The following is a 24,800-nucleotide window of genomic DNA, read 5'->3' on the forward strand; positions in this document are numbered from 1 at the left end:
GTCAAAATTTTGTCTCTCCGATTCCGGTTTAAACCGGTTTGTAGGTTCGGTAGGGGGCAGAAACCGGTCTAATCCAGTTTGGAACTGGAATATTCCGGAGAAAGACCACCCCAAATCGGATTTCTCTTCAATTTTGTCTCCCGAAAACCGAAAAAACAGAATGGCTATAGCCTTAGGGAATTTTCAAAAATCGGGTCAAAATTTTGTCTCTCCGATTCCGGTTTAAACCGGTTTGGAGGTTTGGTAGGGGGCAGAAACCGTCTAAACCAGTTTGGAACTGGAATATTCCGGCGAAAAGCCACCCAAAACCGTATTTTTCTTCAGTGTTTTGGCTCTCGAAAACTGAAAAAAGGGAAAGGCTATAGCCTTACGTTTTTTTCAAAAATCGGGTCAAAATTTTGTCTCTCCGATTCCGGTTTAAACCGGTTTGTAGGTTCGGTAGGGGCAGAAACCGGTCTAAACCAGTTTGAAACTGGAATATTCCGGCGAAAAGCCACCCCAAATCGGATTTTTCTTCAATTTTTGGCTCCCGAAAACTGGAAAAAGGGAAAGGCTATAGCCTTACGTTTTTTTCAAAAATCGGGTAAAAATTTTGTCTCTCCGATTCCGGTTTAAACCGGTTTGTAGGTTCGGTAGGGGGCAGAAACCGGTCTAAACCAGTTTGAAACTGGAATATTCCGGCGAAAAGCCACCCAAAACCGGATTTTTCTTCAATTTTTTGGCTCCCGAAAACCGAAAAAACAGAAAGGCCTTACGTTTTTTTCAAAAATCGGGTCAAAATTTTGTCTCTCCGATTCCGGTTTAAACCGGTTTGTAGGTTCGGTAGGGGGCAGAAACCGGTCTAATCCAGTTTGGAACTGGAATATTCCGGTGAAAGACCACCCCAAATCGGATTTCTCTTCAATTTTGTCTCCCGAAAACCGAAGAAACAGAAAGGCTATAGCCTTGGGGAATTTTCAAAAATCGGGTCAAAATTTTGTCTCTCCGATTCCGGTTTAAACCGGTTTGGAGGTTTGGTAGGGGGCAGAAACCGTCTAAACCAGTTTGGAACTGGAATATTCCGGCGAAAAGCCACCCAAAACCGGATTTTTCTTCAGTGTTTTGGCTCTCGAAAACTGAAAAAAGGGAAAGGCTATAGCCTTACGTTTTTTTCAAAAATCGGGTCAAAATTTTGTGTCTCCGATTCCGGTTTAAACCGGTTTGGAGGTTCGGTAGGGGCAGAAACCGGTCTAAACCAGTTTGAAACTGGAATATTCCGGCGAAAAGCCACCCCAAATCGGATTTTTCTTCAATTTTTGGCTCCCGAAAACTGGAAAAAGGGAAAGGCTATAGCCTTAGGGTTCTTTCAAAAATCGGGTCAAAATTTTGTCTCTCCGATTCCGGTTTAAACCGGTTTGGAGGTTCGGTAGGGGGCAGAAACCGGTCTAAAACAGTTTGGAACTGGAATATTCCGGCGAAAAGCCACCCCAAATCGGATTTTTCTTCAATTTTTGGCTCCCGAAAACCGAAAAAACAGAAAGGCTATAGCCTTGGGGAATTTTCAAAAATCGGGTCAAAATTTGATCTCTCCGATTCCGGTTTAAAACGATTTGTAGGTTCGGAAGGGGGCAGAAACCGGTCTAAACCAGTTTGGAACTGGAATATTCCGGCGAAAAGCCACCCAAAACCGGATTTTTGTTCAAATTTTTGGCTTCCGAAAACTGAAAAAAGGGAAAGGCTATAGCCTTTAGGGAATTTTCAAAAATCAGGTTAAAATTTTGTCTCTCCGATAACGGTTTAAACTGGTTTGGAGGTTCGGTAGGGGGCTCAAACCGGTCTAAACCAGTTTGAAACTGGAATATTCCGGCGAAAAGCCACCCAAAACCGTATTTTTCTTCACTTTTTGGCTCCCGAAAACTGAAAAAAGGGAAAGGCTATAGCCTTACGTTTTTTTCAAAAATCGGGTCGAAATTTTGTCTCTCCGATTCCGGTTTAAACCGGTTTGGAGGTTTGGTAGGGGGCAGAAACCGTCTAAACCAGTTTGGAACTGGAATATTCCGGCGAAAAGCCACCCAAAACCGGATTTTTCTTCAGTGTTTTGGCTCTCGAAAACTGAAAAAAGGGAAAGGCTATAGCCTTACGTTTTTTTCAAAAATCGGGTCAAAATTTTGTCTCTCCGATTCCGGTTTAAACCGGTTTGGAGGTTCGGTAGGGGCAGAAACCGGTCTAAACCAGTTTGAAACTGGAATATTCCGGCGAAAAGCCACCCCAAATCGGATTTTTCTTCAATTTTTGGCTCCCGAAAACTGGAAAAAGGGAAAGGCTATAGCCTTAGGGTTCTTTCAAAAATCGGGTCAAAATTTTGTCTCTCCGATTCCGGTTTAAACCGGTTTGGAGGTTCGGTAGGGGGCAGAAACCGGTCTAAAACAGTTTGGAACTGGAATATTCCGGCGAAAAGCCACCCCAAATCGGATTTTTCTTCAATTTTTGGCTCCCGAAAACCGAAAAAACAGAAAGGCTATAGCCTTGGGGAATTTTCAAAAATCGGGTCAAAATTTGATCTCTCCGATTCCGGTTTAAAACGATTTGTAGGTTCGGAAGGGGGCAGAAACCGGTCTAAACCAGTTTGGAACTGGAATATTCCGGCGAAAAGCCACCCAAAACCGGATTTTTGTTCAAATTTTTGGCTTCCGAAAACTGAAAAAAGGGAAAGGCTATAGCCTTTAGGGAATTTTCAAAAATCAGGTTAAAATTTTGTCTCTCCGATAACGGTTTAAACTGGTTTGGAGGTTCGGTAGGGGGCTCAAACCGGTCTAAACCAGTTTGAAACTGGAATATTCCGGCGAAAAGCCACCCAAAACCGTATTTTTCTTCACTTTTTGGCTCCCGAAAACTGAAAAAAGGGAAAGGCTATAGCCTTACGTTTTTTTCAAAAATCGGGTCGAAATTTTGTCTCTCCGATTCCGGTTTAAACCGGTTTGGAGGTTTGGTAGGGGGCAGAAACCGTCTAAACCAGTTTGGAACTGGAATATTCCGGCGAAAAGCCACCCAAAACCGGATTTTTCTTCAGTGTTTTGGCTCTCGAAAACTGAAAAAAGGGAAAGGCTATAGCCTTACGTTTTTTTCAAAAATCGGGTCAAAATTTTGTCTCTCCGATTCCGGTTTAAACCGGTTTGGAGGTTCGGTAGGGGCAGAAACCGGTCTAAACCAGTTTGAAACTGGAATATTCCGGCGAAAAGCCACCCCAAATCGGATTTTTCTTCAATTTTTGGCTCCCGAAAACTGGAAAAAGGGAAAGGCTATAGCCTTAGGGTTCTTTCAAAAATCGGGTCAAAATTTTGTCTCTCCGATTCCGGTTTAAACCGGTTTGGAGGTTCGGTAGGGGGCAGAAACCGGTCTAAAACAGTTTGGAACTGGAATATTCCGGCGAAAAGCCACCCCAAATCGGATTTTTCTTCAATTTTTGGCTCCCGAAAACCGAAAAAACAGAAAGGCTATAGCCTTGGGGAATTTTCAAAAATCGGGTCAAAATTTGATCTCTCCGATTCCGGTTTAAAACGATTTGTAGGTTCGGAAGGGGGCAGAAACCGGTCTAAACCAGTTTGGAACTGGAATATTCCGGCGAAAAGCCACCCAAAACCGGATTTTTGTTCAAATTTTTGGCTTCCGAAAACTGAAAAAAGGGAAAGGCTATAGCCTTTAGGGAATTTTCAAAAATCAGGTTAAAATTTTGTCTCTCCGATAACGGTTTAAACTGGTTTGGAGGTTCGGTAGGGGGCTCAAACCGGTCTAAACCAGTTTGAAACTGGAATATTCCGGCGAAAAGCCACCCAAAACCGTATTTTTCTTCACTTTTTGGCTCCCGAAAACTGAAAAAAGGGAAAGGCTATAGCCTTACGTTTTTTTCAAAAATCGGGTCGAAATTTTGTCTCTCCGATTCCGGTTTAAACCGGTTTGGAGGTTCGGTAGGGGGCAGAAACCGGTCTAAACCAGTTTGGAACTGGAATATTCCGACGAAAAGCCACCCCAAATCGGATTTTTCTTCAATTTTTGGCTCCCGAAAACTGAAAAAAGGGAAAGGCATATAGCCTTACGTTTTTTTCAAAAATCGGGTCAAAATTTTGTCTCTCCGATTCCGGTTTAAACCGGTTTGGAGGTTCGGTAGGGGGCAGAAACCGGTCTAAACCAGTTTGAAACTGGAATATTCCGGCGAAAAGCCACCCAAAACCGGATTTTTCTTCAATTTTTTGGCTCCCGAAAACCGAAAAAACAGAAAGGCCTTACGTTTTTTTCAAAAATCGGGTAAAAATTTTGTCTCTCCGATTCCGGTTTAAACCGGTTTGGAGGTTCGGTAGGGGGCAGAAACCGGTCTAAACCAGTTTGGAACTGGAATATTCCGGCGAAAAGCCACCCAAAACCGGATTTCTCTTCAATTTTTGGCTCCCGAAAACTGAAAAAAAGGGAAAGGCTATGGCCTTAGAGAATTTTCAAAAATCAGGTCGAAATTTTGTCTCTCCGATTCCGGTTTAAACCAGTCTGGAGGTTCGGTAGGGGGCTCAAACCGGTCTAAACCAGTTTGGAATTGGAATATTCCGGCGAAAAGCCACCCAAAACCGGATTTTTCTTCAATTTTTTGGCTTCCGAAAGCTGAAAAAACGGAAAGGCTATAGCCTTAGGGAATTTTCAAAAATCAGGTTAAAATTGTGTCTCTCCGATTCCGGTTTAAACTGGTTTGGAGGTTCGGTAGGGGCAGAAACCGGTCTAAACCAGTTTGGAACTGGAATATTCCGGCGAAAAGCCACCCCAAATCGGATTTTTCTTCAATTTTTTTTAACGGTCTGATAAATTTGCCAATTATTTTTTTTTTATTAAACCACCCGAAATGAAATCCCTTCAGTTGACGTGTAGGATTATTAAAGTGCATTGAACATCGACAGTTTTCTTAAACAAACCGGTCTAATTGATTTATGTTCTGCACAAAAGTTTTGGTGCAACGACAGCTTCTTGCAAACCTAACTTAATACGTATGGTTATGTTAGTTTATATATGTCTTCTGTGTAAGGAAACCCGTGTGTAAGGAAAGAAAATTTAATTTGCTATTAATATGTTTTTTTCTACTTTTGAGAACGTTTTCTGAACTAAAATGAAATCTTTGTTTAAAAATTGCTAATCATCTGTGCACAATGAGCACCAAAAACATCAAATCTTATATTGTATGCCTGTGTTAGCGGATGACAACGATGCAAAATAATTTTAAACAGACATTAATTGGATTAAAACTTGTAAATGAAGGGGGAAATGTTATCAGAAGCACATCTAAAATTCAAATATATTTGTACACAAAGCGCAAACTTAGTTGCCTGGCTAAAATTGTTGCAATAATGAAGTTTCTACGCTGGGAATAAAATTCGTTGTTTTGGTTTAGCATGTATTATTTTAACAAAGATGGCAATAGTTTAGGCTCAACGTTGGTATAAAATGTAAAAATTACATTTAATAGGGTTTGAAACTAGGAAACTTTAAAGCAAAAAACTGTTGTAACTGATTGTATAAGACAATTACGGGACAACAACTCTACAGGCACTACTGGGTAACGGAAAATATCGTTTCGATTATCGATGATATGGCAACGTACACTTTAGGTGCAAAAACACATACATGCGTTGCATCAGACGAGATATGCAAAGCACATAGAAAACAATAAAATGTCAGCAATTAAAACCAATGGATGTACAAGTACGATATAACACAAACACACAAAGCATGTCCCACAAAAACAATTGCGTTGCACCGATGCGAGCAAAGTTATAACCCGAATTTATACTATTTAGATATGTTTAATATTGCTACTTTGCAATGAGGTGATAGTTAATGTCGGATGTTACAGTCAAGTAGAGACAAATTTTCAAACAACTGAACTACTTTTTTACCAGATTTGCCTGTTACCAGAATCCACGTTAAAATGAACGTAGAATTGGCGTAAAAATGAACAAACGGAGGAGTGGTGAAACAAAAAAACACGCATGGATTTTAGGTAATAGATCAAAACACAACGAACACCACAAATGACACTAAACTTTCACAAAACATGAATTACCGCTAAAGCTAAATAGATAAAGTTTTAATGCAAATCATAAACTTAAAAAACTGCTACGTTGCAAGGGAATTTAATGTAAACACTAACAAAAAACAGCAGGTTGTGTTAATAAGCTTAAAAGTCGAAACAAAATCAGCGCAATGCCCCAAGTGGAACATTGCTAAGAAGTATTATCAAACTAAAAACTATTATCTAACTATTATCACAGCTATGTAAAAGACATGTTACGATACGTAGAACATCACATAGAAGTTTATTGTATATGCCGTGTGATTCTTTGTTAGTATAAAGAGCAATTATCAAATTTGGAATTGAATATGTTCTGTGGCAGATAAGGCACATCTCATAACTGAACTGTTATTGGTTGAAAATGATAAACAACATGGCTAAGCCTTCTACGCATCGCGGTGTTGTTAAAAATAAATATGTTCGAATATAGCATGCAGTTGCGTTCGTGTGTGTGCGTTCTTTTGCAAAAAAGTGATATAGCCCACATTGTCCATTGGTTCGCAATTACAGTTCCAAAACGATGACCGTCAAGCACTCCAATAGCAAACATTACATCAGCTATCCACGTAGCTGTGACGCAGGAGAAGCTCAGCAGCGTTGAGCACCGCCGTGGTCTAGGGGCAGAGAACGCTTTTATGGAACCATAGCGTTACGTCACGTCGGTTATGTCATCGCAACGTAGAGAGTTGCGATGGCGACATGGATCGTGGTAACGTCGTCGTCTCAGGACACGGCCGAATGGAAACGTAGCACTTTGTTACGTCATTGCGACTGTGAGATAATTTTCTGCTGAAGGCAGACAATATCTGATTGAAGGTAATGAAGACGTTGACGAGTATGTCGGGGGAATTCCTGCTTTGAAGGCCGCCCTCAGTTAGACACCAATGAAGTGAGGTCGGCATCTGAAATATGAAATTCGTTTAAACTTCAAACCCCACAAAAACAACCTCAAACAATTATAGCCTATTGAAAAAGAATTTATATGGACCATTTTAATACATTAGGATTTGAAAAAAACTGTTTTACCTTTTTCTTGGTTGTCAAAATCCTTGTTGCCGTCGTTTGCTGGATCGGGTGTGGCATCAATCTCGAATGGAGTATCTGAAAAACATGTTGGAAAAAACAATATTACCACGCGTTTAAGGGTCATAAAATAGTTTGTAAACAGAAATTTTAACCTTATTTACGTAAATGCCAGTTTTTCTGAATTTTTCTTTTTGTTTCGGTTGTGAAAATGGAAATTAGTAAACCTGTAAAAATATGAAATCTAGCATTTTTTTAACTCTGAAAACCTTATAACTGAAAAACAAAAACACAGTTTAAAATAGTTCTACATTAAATCCTAAAACCTGTAAAACTAAAGACTGTGTTTAAATGAGCATGCACACTATTTTATCTTTACTGAAAAACCCTAAAAACCTTAATCCTGAAAACAAAAACAAAATGTTTCATAAAACTTGGAAAAAGGCCATTAAAGTGGTACTTTTTCCAACACCCGCATAAAAGAATTTTCCTAATTTCTCTAAAATGGAAAAACACTCTTGATTAATTTTTTTAAAAAATCAATGTTGTAAAATATGTCAATGTTAATACTATTCCTAAAACCTGAAAAACAAAACAGTGTCCTAAAATTTTTGTTAATGTTAATACTATTCCTAAAACCTGAAAAACAAAACAAAGTGTTGAGAAATCCAAAAAATTTAAAGCCTTCGAAAATCTGGAAAACAAAAATTCTATTTAAATCTGAAAAACAAACAAGCATATTGTTAGGAAATCTAGTCTAATGCTCGTAAATATCTGAAAAACAAAAATATGATTAGAACCTGAAATCACAAAACATAAGTTAATAAGAATAAACCTGTAAAAAATGTTATTTGCTGTACGAAATAAATATCAAGAATAACAAAAATACCTGAAAAATCACTACTGGATTCCATAACAAAGACTTGAAAACTTTTTGATATTTTGCACATAAATTTCACAACAAAATTAAATTTTTGACATAAACCCTGGAACAGAAAAAAACAAAATTAGATACCGCAAGAAACTTACAATTTAGCAAAAGTCGGTTTGTAGATGACAACAACAAAACTAGATTTCGGCAACTACACTTTTCACATTCTGACGATGGCGGTTCGCTTGGTTAAAAGGAGCGACAGGCGATAAGTAAATACACAATAAAATTATCCAGAACCTGACGGCTGATGTAAAAGGCACAACACCCCCCAAGAACTGGTCTACTTAAAGAGAAATAAAAGGATAGAAAAAGTGGACTCCGCACACATTTTTGTTGTTGAAAGAGAGAATACGAAAGATAAATCTAGTACGCTTTGGGCTGTAAGTTAATAAAAAATAAATTCAACTGCAATTAATACTTCGACGAAGTTTTTCATCTTCGGCGATATATAAATATCGTAACGGACACAAAGCAATTGTTCGTTTGGTGCTTTGGATGATTTTCTGAAAAAACGTTGGAACCGCCACCGTCCCTGCGCCGCCGACGTAAAAGTACCAAACACAAACTTGCCTCAACTAACTGCCCTGCGTATACAGCCGCCGCAAATTAGCCTAATAACAATAGAAAGCGAGTCTGTCGTGTTTTACAACCACCCAAATAGCCATTGCCCCATATTGACTGGGTGACCGGGTCAAGCAGGAATACGGAACTGAAGTATGCTTATGAAAAATCCACACACAAAATGGGATAACCAGCAAAATGGGAAATTTGGGGCTTTTTAATCGGCGAAATTTTTAATTAACTTTTAACATAAACTATGTCGTGAACAACAAGAGGTATTACATCACATGCTTGATACCCAACTCGACGCCTCTTTAGAAAAGAAAACCTTGTGCTGGATGTACAAGCATGGATAAAAAAGCTGGTTAAAACCCAACAAAAAAATCCACAGCATACCTATAATTACAGTTAAGATATGCGCAGCATAATGTTTAAAAAAGAACAGTGACGTTTTAAGGCGTATAACTCAATAACAACGAGTTACTGTCCCTTGCCCTTCGAGACCCACCCACAAGGACCCAAATAAATTACGCAAACGCAGGGCTGGGAAATTTAACAACAGTTTGCGCCCTATCAGGGTGGCTCACGAAACTTTTCGGGCTATATGCAAAGCCGGTCTCCTCTGGCCCAAGAGCCTGGGCCTTCATTGGAAATAGCGGTGTCCCTACTTGGTTTCGCCTACACCGCGGCCAGTGCGATGCGGTGGAGGCCATACCCAGACCGTGTTTCTAACCTCACTTTAGTTTAGCTAAAGCCATTTAGCAACGCGCCACACCTAGCTAGAAAACGATCTAAGTTAAAGTCCCTACGTGGCGCGCGAACCCAAAATGTACCCCACCTATGTTACCTAACCTAGTTAACGAGTGCCACCCCAAGGTCTAGCCCCAGCGCCAACTTGCTGACTTAGTGGCACTCCTACAGACTTGGACCATTCTTCAACCGTGGAGGAATTCTTTTACGGTTCCTCCTCGGATAAAGAATAAGTCACTCAACCCTAGCGCCAGTTTATCTAAGTTAGGCCTAACAGTTCCACAGACCCGGTTGACCCACGACAGACTCTTACGTTTACATACAAGTAAATATTGAAGTTGAATGATGATCAAGATGATGAAGAATGAAAGTGGAAAGATCGTTGAGCAGAAAAACTTTTTTGATTCTGTGGATAAAATAACAACATATAAGGCTGTGCCAATTGTAATAGTAAATCTAGTGTGGCCGAAGCTATAAAACTGCCGTTACAGATCTCACAAGCAGCGCCGATTTTCAAAAACGCGCCGGCGTGTGTGTGACGTAACAATGCCTACAGCGCGTGGCGTTGCAACCGCCTTGTGTGAACTGTTTTTACTGGCTTGAATAGTTACTGAAGTTTTGTAATGTCAATATAAGAGCGAAACCACGAATATATATAATGCGCATTTAGTCTCGAGTACATATTTTACGATATGGTTTAAGTATATAACGTGACTTCTATTTGCAAAAGGGGTATATACTTGCAACATGTTAACATACAATATTCACAAAAGACTTTTAATGCCAAGTATCCAATGTTTCCACACTTACGTATCTAAAAGTAAGATTGTACATTGTAACTAGTACTCATTTTAAATCAACATGCAGAAACATTTTTTTCATCTCGGTTTAAATACGAACATACTACAATACTATCATAGTATTTCCAATTCTGTTAACAGAAGTAAACGACAGTATTTGGATTTACCTTAAAGCATCTCGACATTTCCACGTCCGCTCGCTGCAAACACCACGAGCCAAATGACTTCGCCTTGAATGACTTTGGCACGCCAAAAACTCACTGAGCGCTGATTGGACGCGCCCCTCAAGCGTATTAAACTTCAATCATGCGGTGTGTGAAGAAAGTTACGGTTTATGTGATTTATTTTGAACTTGAAAATAAACAATATAGGTAATTTGGTCAGTTTTCAGCCGGGTTAATTGAGCAGATAATGGTTCTATAGTAGCGTAATTGTAACTTTTTGTGTACAAAGAGTTTTTAAGAAGTTTTAAACCGGAGGTTCTGATTTGGTAATTATTTGTTTGTACTGTTTACGTTGTTACGCTTTTAGCGCATTGATTCTCTCTTTAAACGGAAGCAAAGTAGCCCCCTTTCTCCACGGGGTCGAATTCCGATCAGGTTTTTACAACTTGAGAAACAAAAGCCTTTGCCCACTTATTTAATTTTTGCCTCTTTAACAAACGATACTTTTAGGAGCTTGCACAACTGTTGGTCGCCTTTTGGAAAGTGTGGGGGCGGCCGTTAGTTCGTTGTCATCATGGCCAGTCGCTAGTGTAGACTGAAGGCCAGTGTGTTCCCACTCTCCAGTGTGTGTGTAGAGTAGAGAGTGTGGAGTGTTTTATTAAACGAATCGCAAAACCTTATATAGCGCAAAGCACGTGGTACAAAACTCAGCAGGTGACACTAAATCACATTTGCAGGCACACGGCTGGAAACACAAGCTTCCTGACTCCGTAACAAAGGAAATTACGACGGCCTAATCCCCAACGCACAAACACGAAATTCAGGACACACAAAAATACGCTATATGACATGTTTAAATGACTTTGGGTACTTTTCGAAGTTTATGATTTTAAATCTAATGCTTTCGCATGTCAACCACTACAAAAGTACTGAGAAGTGATATCCAAAAGATAGGGTTTGACGTGTAATTACAAGAAGTGTTTAGTTAAAGTTATATCCCGTAATATTCAGTAAAACCTAAACATTGCCAATGCAGCAATGTACCAATGTAGCAATATAACTTAGCGTTATAGCGTTTCGTGTGCAAAGCATTTCATGGAAATGCCTTCGTTAACAATAAGCCTATTGTTAACGAAGGCTTAACAATCGTTGAAGGAAAAACATTTCCTAAAGTCCCGCGCATGCACGATGTCTCAGAAAAATGTTGGCACACTCGTTTTCAAAGCAATTGTTTTAAGCCTTCAATATTTGCCATCTTTGTACGGGTTTCCGCCATTAAAACAGATGTTTCCTGCGGCGCGCTCTGTGCTTTGTAGGTCTATACTTCGTAAGTAAACCGCTTGCATTTAGACAGAAGGAAAAGCCACGTCCTCTTGTCCTATATATTATATGTTCTGCTTCACCGTGAAAGCGAACAGCTAGCTATTCGTAAGTATATAAGTTTGTTATTTGAATACCGTTTATCAATAAGTATCTTTTGATATTAGTCAAGATGAAGATTGTTATTTTGACCATCGCCTGTGTTTTCATAGGGGCTGCAAGCGCAGTGAAGCATTATTATCCAGGTAAGATAATGTTCCAACAAAAAAGCTTAAACTAGCTTTGTGTAATCATCAGTGTCAAGAACGCAAGACCTTGGGGCATTTTATATGTCCCAAGGTATTTTACTGCCATGCGCCTTAGTTATCTCCATGAGTTTTTCATGATTTGTCCTTAGAGTATAGGTTAGTGCAAGTAGAAGGGCCAGTTTGACTCAAAGTCTTGTATTTGTACCTAATGTGATTTTATGTTTTCGGCATAGATACCGTTAGCATTATCTATTTCAACGCGACTATATCTGTATCTAACACCCATTTAACTGTGAATTACAGTAAGCCGGGCCCGTTTGGACCAAATATTTTCTCCGGATTAGCCGAAGATCTGGATTAACCAATGTCGATTAGTTAAAGCTTTACCACACTACAAATCATTTGTACCACGAGTTTTGCTTAAATTAGACGAAATCCAGATTAACCGAATCCGATTTAACCAAAGTTTACTGCAGATATCTCTCAAACAAGCAAAATGTAGATTTATTTCATGCCATTAAAATAACTCAAGACGTTTTACATAAGTTTTGTTCGTTCAGTTACTTACAACAATCTCGGATGTTGGAGAGATACCGCGAAGGAAACAATTACCACACGAGAAGGAGACCCGATTTTAGATGGCAACTACAAAACAAGAGCCAACGCGATTGCAAAATGCGCCAGAGTTGCTAGAAGTCACGGCGATGACGTATTTGCTCTTCAGGTAACGTCGTGAGCGTTTAACGTTTACCGATTCTTCAAAATGTGTCGCGTAATTACAGTTGTAGTTTCGTTTTGAGTGGCCAATGTTATACACAAAACACGTTAGTTAGTTCGTTTAGAATAGAGCAACTTGTGATTTACTTGCGTAACGCAGGATACAATCTATGGAAACACTTTTTCAAGAAAGGAACAAAACCATTTAATACACACTAATACTTGCTAGAAATGGCTCTACTTATTCCAACAGAACCACCCTCAGACATTTTATGACATTTATATTTCTCACAGGATGGAGGTTGGTGCACCAGCTCGCCTACAGCTCGTAATAATTTCCGCAAATATGGTCCGAGCACTGCATGTAAAGCTGACGGTAAAGGAGGTTCTTATGCTAATCAAGTTTACGAAATCAATTCCATTGCAAAAGGTGAGTATTGGGTAAAGTATATTTTCCCAGCAAAACAAAAATCTTTTAGTCCCTATGCCATAAACCCTTTATGGAAAGATACTAGTATTCCGAGAGCGTGATTCGTTTTAATTAAACTGCAACAACGAAGGACAAATTACCAAACTTTTATGTTCAGTGTATCTCGAAGATCTCGGGTGTTGGAGTGACATAGAAAATTATCGTGCAATTCCGACCCTTGAAGAACTTGACCCAGTCCTGAACGGAAATTTTACAACACGTATGGACGCAATTGCCAAATGCGTGCAAGCAGGACACGCGCGAGGCTATACTGTCATCGCATTGCAAGACGGTGGTTGGTGCGCTGGATCACGTGACGCCGAACACACTTATCGACTGTATGGGCCCAGCACCAACTGTAAAAGTTCCGGAAAAGGAGGTCTTTGGGCCAACCAAGTTTATCGCATTGAAGTTGTAAAATATTTGTAATGTATAAAAATCTTTGAAACTCAAATTTAGTTTGCATATTGTAAATTACAACTATCGTAACTTCAAAATTATGAACTTTGTAGCTGAAACATTATGCATTATAATAGGCTTTCAAACACAACGTCGTTATACCTATCCTGATCGTTGTAAATAGCTGGTTTAAAAACCTTTGCACAATTCGTAAAACTCCATCTAAACCGTTTCTTATCCACATCATTTATTTCCGAACGTGTTAATATCTAAAAAAAACTTCGGGACAAAAATCAAATCTGTTCTCCACAAACGTCAAAATTTCCCGCTTTTTTCTTATTATATTTGAAAATCAAACACAAATAAGTTACAATGGATGTATCAAAACTTGGTTAGGTGAATTTATTAAAGTTTTGCTGTGGTGGATAATTTTATGTGCTGTACATTAAATTATTTCGGCAGTTTTGTATTTTTTGGGCTAGTGGTGGTCGAAAATCTTTCTGAATCACTCTTTATTTCATTAAAGTGCATGTGCAACTGGCCGCTCGTTTTCTACCAGTCAAGAGAATGGAAGGTACAATTAGTAAAAGGCTTAAATTCTACACCAGTTTTCCTATCCATTTTCTATGAAAAGGTCACAACGTTAATTGGCGCATTCAAGCGGAAGCAATATTAATAAAAAAACGCAGTGTACAGTCTCTATTTAGTAGCTTCTGATCAAACATGTCATTTTTCTTTTTTGTCGGAGCTTATATTACCAGCTGTTTTGCTTCTATAGCTCGCAGATTAAGCCAAGGTTGCCAGAAAGGTAAAACAGTATGCAGTTAAATCAAAAAGCCGTGATAGCCGTTTTTGTGTCTAAAAAGCAAAACGATGTAGCTATAACAAACATACCAAACGTAATAATTATTCTGTAATAAGCAAATCTGGAATTTTGACTTTTCTTTGTGTGGCATTATCAACTGCGTTAAATATTTCATTTAGCGCCTAACAATGAAACCCTATAGTGCTGCTTCAGTCAGCAAACACAGTAAACGTTTGTCAACGCAGTTAATGGCAGAAAAAATAGAGCCACTGTGTTTGCAAGTAGCGGTAAAGTGAATGTACAAGTGTTTTCTTTCATTTAGAGCGGGCTTAGCCGGTTAATTGCAAAGTTCTAAAATCTGAACTGCATAAAAGTACATATTCGTAATTTTGCAAATTACAATGGTCTTACATTATTCGTTTAGGGCAGGCAGTGAATACGCCTTACAATGCAACACTGTCACAAGCCATGGCGGAAACAGCTAAATAATAGTGTAGGAAATTGAAAATTCGATACTCACAACTGTTGTAATGCACCAGCACATATGCAAATTAAGTACTTGTAAGCACAGACAGTTATGGGTTTTAAGAAGGGAATGGTTAAAGAAGTTGGCATCGAGCAACCACAAACGCCAAGACAAAAACATTTTTTCGTTAAGAAACCAAAGTCAGCGGTTTCAAATTAAATCAGCTTATTTTCAAATGGCTTTAATCACCTTAAACTTATTTTAAAACGAAGAAAGAAGATAAGAGAAACAAGAAATATAACGAAAAAATAGCGAAAAGGTATAGCTATAAAAACGGTACAGGACGTAAAAGGTATTCTGCAAAAAAAATCTACAATTTTTCACATTTCTAAGTGTGGCGTTATCAAATAGCATTAAATACTTCATTTATCGCGTAACAACAAACCCTATGGTGCTGCTGCAGTCAGCAAACAAAGAAACGTTTGTCTGTTACTATATCAACGCCAGCATAAATATTCTCCAGTCACTATAAAGTGCATCATACCCTTAAAACAACCCAGTTAAAGGCCAAGTAATAGTCACAGTGTTTGCGAAGTAACGGTCAAGGAAAAAAACAAACATTTTGTTTGATTTTGAGCGGGCTTAGTCGGTTCATTGCAAAGTTACAAATTCTGAATCGAAGGAAAATACATATTTGTGATGTTGCGAATTACAATGCTCTTACATTATTCGTTTAGGGCAGGAAGTGAATACGCTTCACAACGCAATGCAGACACAAGCCATGGCGGAAACAACTGAATAATAGTGAGGGTAGGAAGTAAGAAACTCGATACTCTTAAGTCTCAACCGTAGCAATGCACGACCACATGTTTGCAAAGTTACTTGTTTGAACAGATGGAGGTCAGCGTCAGACGACCAAGAAAAAGCAAGGCTACAAAGCGTTTAGAAATCAACATCAGCCGTTTGAAAGATCTTTAATCACCTTTTTCTTGTGCAATGTTCTGTAAAAATGAAGAGAAAACGACTACAGATACAAGCAATAACTCAACATTTATTATATTTTAAGTGAATAAACAACCAATGAAATGGAAAACAAAGATAATTTAACGGAACAATATTTCAAACTTTTGAGCAGCACGAATCACACGGAAGCACAACAAGTGTACGATGGTTGGTCTTCAAAATTTGACAGTGATCTGAACAACATGGGCTTAAACATGCATGTTGAAGTTGCGAAGTGCGTCACGAAGTACGGTTGTAACAAAAAAGACACACGTTTGTTGGATGTTGCCGCAGGTTTGAACCAAACTTAAAAACTAGTTTAATCTGTCAGTTATGACACTCTTTGTTTTACTATTTAGGTACTGGTTTGGTTGGCTTTTGTCTGCGAAAGAACGAGAACTTTGAGGGGGAAATTGATATTTTAGATGCCAATATGGAAATGTTGTACGTTGCAAGCAAACATGGACTCAACTTCAGGTACAGTTGCATTGAAGGCTCAAATTTTATACACTAACTAAAATGAAAAAAAAATTTTTTTCTCTTTTCTTTTATTGCACAACCCGCTTTTGACCATTTTATTTAGATTAAATAATTCTCGCAAAAAATTATTGTTAATGTGGTGTATTCGTTTGGTGCTTAGAAACATCATACGTCATTGGATTGATGGAGATTTGCCACTGGCTAAAAAGTCACATGACGTCATCACTTGTGTTGGATTTTCCTTCATTAAACCTTCATTCCCTTGCACTTGCCTCCATCCACTTTGCAGGTTTGTGAGCAAGACTGAAGGTTATTCATGTAGCAGTATCTCAAGTTACCTTATGATCGTACTTCAAGAAAAACTTCCCACTTTTTAAACAAACTTAAACCATGCCTTGTCCTACTGTAAGGTTTGAAGTAAACCACAAACACTGTTTTCTATTTTAAATCAATCCACACTAATGTTAACGCTTTAATATGATTTTCTGTCGTAGAACTTGCTCAAGTTATTGAAAGATGGCGGTTTATTGATTTTCAACATGAAAACAAACGTACACTCATATAATGTCGAGTTACTAAAGATGATCGACCAACTGGAAAGCGAGGGAAAAATGAAAGTTCTTGAAACGAAGGAATTGTTTTACACTTTACGATCAGACGCATTCTTATCTAAGTTGTATGTTTGTCAGGTGCCAAAGTAGTTGCACACGAATAAGGATAACCACATTTGCATGAAAAATTAAATAAACAGATTTTAACAAACAAAAGTAACGTTGTTTTATTACCAAAGCCAAGCAATGTTTGGTTACGTGTTTATTTTAGGCATAACATATGGTACTAATAGTTTAATATTATGACCCGGTATATTTTGAAATTTATTTAACCCTTTTAATCAAATGTGCCAGTTTGATGCTGTATTAAAGCCGATTGGCAATCAGTAGTCAACACACCTCCAACTAATATCTGAATGGCCCAAATATATTTAGTTTGAATGCGCTGTGAAAATAGAACTAAAAATCTGTGCAAATTAGACCAATTCAACACAAAAAGATGCAAACACGGAACCAACAAGTTAATAACTAAATGCAAGCGACAAACAAATTACAAACACAAAAAAATGTGTTCTACACAATGCAACTTTCGTCATCAAGAAATTAAAGCACTATTAGTCTTCGTTATCTTGACAAAACAAGCTGTATAGCCTAATAACCATGTTTTACGTGCAAAGTGCTAAAATAGCTAATAGTAAGTTACAAAATGAACAACAAAAATATACGGAGTCATGTGCTTTCTGTTTCTCGAAGCGTCGGTACCATTGATCACAGCACGCCACCTCATCTACATAAAATGTTTTCAGCAAATTGACAGAGAAAATACGTGTTTTGCATTACTTTACATTGTCAGTACCCTGGTATAATGGGACTTTTTTGGTCATCATGTTAGAAATCAAAAGGTCCCATATTTTATTAACTAAAGGTTTTCGGCGTAAATAGCAAATGATGAAATAGCGTTGAAAGAACTCTTTCAGTGAGCTGTCTGTATGACGAATAGCAAGAAAGAAATTTAAAAACAAAAAACTCCCGTTGTTTTAAATATAATTGTCTGACAAAGCAAAGTGACAGCCCACGTATAGAACGAATACTATAAAGTGCAGTTTCTATGTGAAAACGCCGATGTTGGGTGATGGCTAAAGTTTCATGTTTTAATCTTTCAGACTGTAAACGACAAGGTGATGCGAAACACGTACTTTCTCTATTAGTCTGCTGACAACGTTTTATGCACATGAGGTGGCGTGTTGTGCATAACAACAACGGCCGTGTAAAAAAAACAGCAAAATGACATGACGCAGCAGATAGTGGAATTTTATAGGAACTGGTTGAACGTCATCCGGTAATTTGCATTTTGTAATAAAGTGTGCAGCGCAATTGAAATCTTATTTGTTAGTGCATGCAGTCAAGAAAGTGAAGCAGGTATCTAAGGAGAAATGACCAGGTATTGTAAGATATGTGGCTTGTTCATCCTTGCTATGATAGATGGACTAGGAGTGTTGATGCTTGTTGCTGCAAACCGTGAATCGACAGATGTTTTGTTGACGAGGATATTGTAACTTTATTGACGTCTGGTTTATTTGCTAAAACCCGGTTTGGTTAAGTTCTATCTGTGGAAATATACATATAAAAATATATATGTAGACGATATCCTTGAGGACTTTTAGGTATCTTGGAGGCAGCTTACGGTGATGGTCGTGTAAGATAGAATACTTCGGCAAATATACAGAAACAAAAGAGAAAAAAACACATTATCTAAGATTTCGCATTTGAATAAATATACGCACAGTGTTAATGTAGATAGATCTACAAAGACAACTCATGACTTTTATCTAACCGTATTATGTGTTATTTTTCGTGCCTATTAAACAAATATTTTATTGTTTTGGTGTTAGGAAACAAACTTTGTGAAATGTATTTGATAAAGTTATCGGCTTTCTTGCTTTTGTTCGGATGGGCCGTTTCAGAATGCCAGAAGGAAGATTTAAACCTTGCTCCTGTCAGCTATTCAGGTTATTGTTGATTTGTGAAACTAAACGGTTTTGTTGGTCACCATTCGGGTTTTAATTTGTAATTTAGTAGAAAATAATTCTTTAGCCAAGCGTCGATAAAAATCTAGCCTGATATGCAATATTAACAGTAGCAATCGATACAAACAGTTTAGCCTGAAAAACACGTTGCACTAATAAGGTTATTGAATGAAGCGTTATCATGATTAAGATCCTGTTCTGCATGATCGGATTTAACCACACGTCAGAGTTACCAAGCGGCCCGGAATTGGCTTCCAAACCCGATTTTTTGCAAAAAAGCCTATTTTAACACCAAAAGTTATATTTATTTTAAGTTACATTGCGGCAGTGATAAGACAAAAAGCAAAATCGACCAGAAAGTAATGCAAGACCCTGAACTAACCAAAAATTATGCTGCCGCTATGCTTTGTCGCATAAAACACACTTTAATGACTGGGCGTGCATGCTGCAATTTGCATATATTTACATACACCGTTGTCAATGATTAACACAAACGCTACAGGGCAGATTACAGTTTTTAATTATTGTAGGTCCTCCAAACGTTTGCGAAGCTCCTTTCACCTCAACAAACTGTTCCTGCCCTTCGTCAATGTTCGAATGCGTTTGCCACAGATTCGGCACATGCAAAAATTATTTAAACAACAGCGGATGCATTGAGATGTCGAAAGTTTTCAACCAACTAAACGACTGCGGAGACTGGAGTGACGAGTTAAGCAAGATTTGTCCAGCTGACAGGTTTCAGTGCGACTGCTTCAATACTACTTGTAAAGGTTCGAAGGGATGCATCCTAAAAATACGCCAGTGTGATAGATTGAATACTTGTGGAGACTGGAGTGATGAGATTAACTGTGGTTGTCCGAACGATACCTTTGAATGTTCATGTTTTAAAAACTTGTCATGCTCAAAGTTTATTACAGGATGCATTCCGAAGAACGGACGATGCAACGGATTTTACGAATGCGCAGACGGCAGTGATGAAATCAACTGCACTTGCCCTGCTGGTACATTCGAATGTCCGTGTTACAGAAATCGTTCCTGTCGTGTGAATGGTGTTTATGAAGGCTGCCACTCGATATCAAAGCAATGTGATGGGATAAATGATTGCGGTGATTGGAGCGATGAAGAGAATTGTACTTGTGCAAATGACCAGTTTGAGTGTTCTTGTTACAAAACTGGCAAATGTAGCGTTCTTAATGGCTGTATTTCAACTAAACTTCAGTGCAACAGAGTAGACGACTGTGGGGACCTAAGTGACGAATTCAATTGCTCTTGCCCTTCTAAACACTTTAAATGCTCGTGCCTTGAAAATCTTTCGTGTCCTGTCGTTCCTAACTTTGAGCATTTTGATGGCTGCGTTCCGGAAAGCTATTTGTGTGACGGTTTTAACCATTGTGGTGATTGGAGCGACGAAGCTAATTGCACAATCCCATCATTCTTGTTTGAATGTACTTTCTACAAAAATCACATTTTTACTAAAGCTAATGGATTGATCTCCAGTTCGCATGTATGTGATGGGTTTATGGACTGTGCTGACGGAAGTGATGAAATAAATTGCAGTTGTAGAAACGATCAATTTAAATGTGCGTGTCGAAATGCAAATACATGTAAACGAAGCACCTGTCTCCCCGAATCCGTTCAATGTAATGGAGTTAATGATTGCGGAGACTGGAGTGATGAAATAAACTGCATGTGCCCGACCAATATGTTCGAATGTCATTGCAACCGGGTGAAAAATTGCACTCGTCGAGGCTGCTTTTCAAAGTCTTCTCTCTGTAATGGCATTTCCGAGTGTGAAGACAACAGCGACGAAACCATTTGTACGTGTCCAGCCCGTCAATTTACGTGTGAATGTCTCAATTCCAGAACATGTATTGAAGCAGTAAACAACTGCGTCAACCATAAATTTATGTGTGATGGAACAGAAGATTGTTTTGATGGAAGTGACGAAAATCACCACATTTGTAACTGCTCCGGAAACTATGCAAGGTGTCCTTGTGAAAACAACAACAACAAAAAATGTCCTCAAACTGGTCGCTGTATTCCATTTGATTGGATCAGTGACGGGTTTGTTGATTGCTCTGACGGAAGTGATGAAGCTTGTAAAATATCAAACGTTACATGTGGGCTTTGCGATGTTCAGGTTACAACTTGCCCTGATGAACAATCCTCTCGATATCTTGTTCACCACACAAGACCTATCCAGTGCAAAACAGTTTCAAGCAAAGTGTATCTTGATAATCTCTCACCAAACTACAACTTTACGTTTTGCTCAACAACATGCGGTGGGGCAACAGAACTCAACTGCGATTTGTTCATTTGTAAAGACGGAAGTGTCATCTTGAGTACTGACTTCTGTAATGGACGTTATGATTGCAGCGACAAAAGTGATGAGATCAAACATGGATTTGGATTAAAATGTTTAGGAAAGGAACGAAGCGGACTTTGTGTTCTGCCTCAAATTAACATTTACGATTCAGTTGCTCAATGCCTAGACACTAGAGACGTTTGTTTTGTTGATGGCAAATTCAGATGTTTTCAGTGTTTGGATAAACGACTGGTAATTTCACTTCACCAGGTGTGTGACGGTATTGTGGATTGCTTCGATCTTTCTGACGAATATTTGTGTGAAAATCAAACCATCTACAAAAATTTAATAGGTTCATGTTCTTCAAATGAAATGCTGTGTGACAACTTGACAGACTGTCGGGCGATTGACAATGTTTTATGCAACTCCCGTACTCAATGCACGAATGATCATAACACAAAGTATTGCTTTGATGAAGAGCCTAAAAACGTTCCTGTCCCGACTAAAATGTGCAATTTGCAAAAAGGAATAAGTTTGCTAGAAGTTTGTTTGAGAACATTACGTTGTATGGATGGATCTTCTAAATGCAAAGACTGTAAAGAGTTTGAAGATTTCAAAAAGTATTGTCCGGTTTCTATATCTTCAATAAATTCTACGTATTTTGATGGTCAAGAATCCATTTGGTGTGATGGAGAATTCGATAGTAACTTTGATCAGAAAACTGAATTGTTTTGCAAGCATCGATTCCACTGCCCAACCAAAGGAAGAGTAAATATTCCTGCCCAAAGTGTGTGTGACGGAGTCATTGACTGCGATGACTCTTCGGACGAGTACTTAAAACTATGTCAAGCCGAACGGTATTACTGCAAGAGCAGTGGGAAGATTTCAATCGACAAAAAGAGAATCTGTGATGGTAAAGTTGATTGTGATGATGGACAAGATGAAAGTAGATGCAACTGTAACAGTACAAGGTTTTATTGCATCAGTGGCGATCCTTTGTCAATCGATTTAAAGCTTGTGCAAAACGGAATAGAAGATTGTTCGGACGCAAGTGACGAATGCGTAAATTTGTCGAACAACCCGTTTGCAGATATCAATGAGATGATTGCTAATCCCTTCTTCCGTGCCTTCTTTTGGATGATGGCTTTGCTATCGTTGTGTGGAAACGCAACTGTGTTTGTCACAACCATTAAACGGTTGTGCAAAGTTGAACAACGAAAGAAAAACGTTGCTGTCAATTCAGATATTTTAGTTTTAAATCTGTGTTTTTCAGACTTTCTCATGGGCATCTATTTAATTTTTATAATTATTCAAACTCACAAATATTCAGGATCATATTGCTATTTTGATAAAAGCTGGAGGTCAAGTTCACTCTGTTCAGGCCTTGGGGTACTTGCCATTGTATCAACTGAAGCATCTGCACTTACAATGGTTACTGTGTCAACTTACAGACTCATTTCCGCATACAGGCCGTTTTTGACAAAACATGTTCGACATTCAATATTTGTGCTGATAGAGTTAGTCAATTGGATAATTTCTGCAATACTGGCAACAATTCCACTGCTAAAAGGTACTGCTGGCTATTTTGTGTCTGTTATTTGGTTTCCAAACAACTTTTACAAAACCGATTTGGTGTCAAAAGATGACATTTTCGTGCTATCTCAAAAAATAGTGTCCATGACAGGATTAAACCATTCCATATCAAAATCTTGGGAAAAGGCAAAGGAAAATATTGAAAAGTCGTTTCCGTTTGCATTTGTGAAGGAATTTGGATATTATGGAGAAACAAGCGTGTGTTTGCCACGTTTGTTTGCAACCAGCAACGAAGATGCATGGGGATATTCTACATTCCTAATCACACTTAACTTTGTTTTGTTTGTGTACATGGCTATCGCTTATGTTCTTCTTTATAAAAAAGCCAACTCAATGAACAAAACAAAGAACACTGACTTTAGCTCGAAGATGCAAAAGAGAATCTCCAGGTTAATTGTGACAGACTTTTGTTGCTGGATTCCAGTTTGTGTTATGGGGTATTTAAGCGTCGGTGGAATAAAGATGCCAGCTGAAGCTTACGTGATAAGTGCTTGTCTGTTACTTCCCATCAACAGTGCAATTAATCCCATACTTTACTCAAAAACTTTTGAGACGATCGTCAACCGAGGAAAACATTACTTTGTCCAGAAATGTAACTTTTCCGGCCGCCATGATCCCCTGGAGCCAGAAGTCATTGTGATCGAATTGAAAGACCAAACTTAAGTTGAAGAGAGAGCCAAACCTATCGGACTTTTTGCAGAACACCGATCAGGTTTTCTATTGATACCACGTAATATTACGTTATCATGAAACGTATGTTTCTGCCGTCCGCGTGTCAACGTGGTTTGTAGTCAAGGTTTTACTTCGTATCGTCTTTTTGTGCGTTTGCTTCATGATGTTTGTGTGCTGTAAACAATTTTGCCATTTTGTTTTCTGTCGCGTCCAAGTCTTCGCTTTTCAACGCTTTTCGGCTCTGTAACACGTGTATCATCGCACAAATATAAACAGTCATGGTTGATTACAATACTGTGCTAGCCGATCAGGCAGTCGCCACCACGCGTGGGTTGCATGCAATTTCGAACGTCCCAACGTAACTGCCACCACAAGATGTATTTGACTGAGTGTATGACATTTTATCACAATTTTCAAGCATCTGTGTTGCAACAGATACTAAAAGAAGCTGACAAATTCGCGATAAAAGAAAACTGCGTTAGTATAACAGAAAGTTGTCTGCAGTTTTTCCTAAAGTCGCAGTAAATTTAAACCACAATGTGTTATTTTCTGTTAATGCAATTATAGCAGAAATGTATTTGATACGGGTCTACAGGCGTGATGATTGTAGATTCTGGATTGATTCTTATTTTTACAAAACCAGTTTAAAATTCAACAAATGCTTAGCAGTCCTTTTTTTTGTTTTACGACAGAGCGTGTGGCGCTGTGGCCACAGCTTTGTGTCCTTATCAGTTGCGAGTACTTGATGTCTACGGCTGTTATACTGCACCAGTGGATCACTACACCACTCTTTAGCCTTTGTTGTTTTACTTTAACATATACTAGCACCATATACAAGAGTTAAAACAAACCCTTAAAAAATCCTATTCTGGTAATGTGTTTATTCTGGGTAAACACAACAGGCCGCTTTTAGTCACTTAGAAAACATCTGATTAAAAAGCATGCGGTAACCAAACGTCGCACTTGTTTACTCACAATGCGCCGTATACATTTCGAATAAGGCTCAGTAATGACTGCGTATAGTGCAACCAAAATTAATTAGGAAATCACAAAATTGGACTGGGCTTTCGGGAAAAGGCGAATTGGTTAACTTTGTCATATAATTTATAGTGCTCGTACCAGGGTTGGGTAACTAGTCCTATTAGTCGAGTGTCAAGTCAAGTCAAGTCAAGTCAGAAGGGGTTCCAGTCTCAAGTCGAGTCAAGTCATTAGCGGTTAGAATCAAGGTAAGCCCCCAAAAGTTTTTGCAAGGAAAGGTTAAAGGTTTAGATAGTTAATCTATTTGAATTGTTCATCTCAACTTTTTTACCTGAAAACGGGCACCACTTCACTACAGTACAAAATTCCATCAACGTCCCTTTATTAGAGTATGGTCAACTTTAATGAAACACGTTAATTGACACTCATTAAACAGCGCGGACAAGAGCGT

General features: G+C 38.5%; 2 protein-coding genes and 1 long non-coding RNA gene across 5 annotated transcripts; 2 read left to right on the forward strand and 1 right to left on the reverse strand.

Annotated features, from left to right (window-relative positions):
• Positions 1-5,440: 5,440 nt before the first annotated feature.
• On the reverse strand, positions 5,441-7,687 carry LOC145229148 (uncharacterized). Of its 2 annotated transcripts, none has more exons than XR_013860375.1 (3): positions 7,264-7,687; positions 7,112-7,186; positions 5,441-6,987 (listed from the first exon to the last, which is right to left on the reverse strand). It is a non-coding gene; the product is annotated as an uncharacterized LOC145229148 (long non-coding RNA). The 2 variants fall into 2 exon arrangements; XR_013860374.1 differs by having other exon boundaries at positions 7,273-7,683.
• A 3,910-nt stretch (positions 7,688-11,597) lies between these two features.
• Positions 11,598-14,010, forward strand: LOC145230357 (uncharacterized). 2 transcript variants are annotated; one of them, XM_080095777.1, is made up of 5 exons: positions 11,598-11,745; positions 11,805-11,882; positions 12,446-12,609; positions 12,897-13,032; positions 13,190-14,010. In XM_080095777.1, the coding sequence occupies exons 2-5, from the start codon at positions 11,810-11,812 to the stop codon at positions 13,498-13,500; spliced, it is 684 nt and encodes a 227-aa protein (XP_079951903.1). In that variant the 5' UTR covers positions 11,598-11,745; positions 11,805-11,809; the 3' UTR covers positions 13,501-14,010. The 2 variants fall into 2 exon arrangements, with proteins under 2 accessions (XP_079951903.1, XP_079951902.1); XM_080095776.1 differs by lacking the exon at positions 11,598-11,745 and having other exon boundaries at positions 11,752-11,882.
• Positions 14,011-15,811: 1,801 nt separating this feature from the next.
• On the forward strand, positions 15,812-18,148 carry LOC145229389 (demethylmenaquinone methyltransferase-like). The gene is given in 5 exon segments (XM_080094719.1): positions 15,812-16,037; positions 16,103-16,220; positions 16,384-16,459; positions 16,462-16,512; positions 16,718-18,148. Coding segments are annotated over 5 exon segments (663 nt in total). The 5' UTR covers positions 15,812-15,826; the 3' UTR covers positions 16,925-18,148.
• Positions 18,149-24,800: the final 6,652 nt, after the last annotated feature.

Source organism: Phallusia mammillata, chromosome 5 (genome assembly GCF_965637545.1).
Source record: "Phallusia mammillata chromosome 5, kaPhaMamm4.hap1.1, whole genome shotgun sequence".
NCBI lineage: Eukaryota > Metazoa > Chordata > Ascidiacea > Phlebobranchia > Ascidiidae > Phallusia > Phallusia mammillata.

Coding starts and splice junctions, on each gene's coding strand:
- LOC145230357 (XM_080095777.1), top strand. CDS start 11,810: ATGAAGATTGTTATTTTGACCATCGCCTGTGTTTTCATAGGGGCTGCA. Junction 12,610..12,896: donor ATGACGTATTTGCTCTTCAG/GTAACGTCGTGA, acceptor TATTTCTCACAG/GATGGAGGTTGGTGCACCAG. Junction 13,033..13,189: donor AATCAATTCCATTGCAAAAG/GTGAGTATTGGG, acceptor TTTTATGTTCAG/TGTATCTCGAAGATCTCGGG.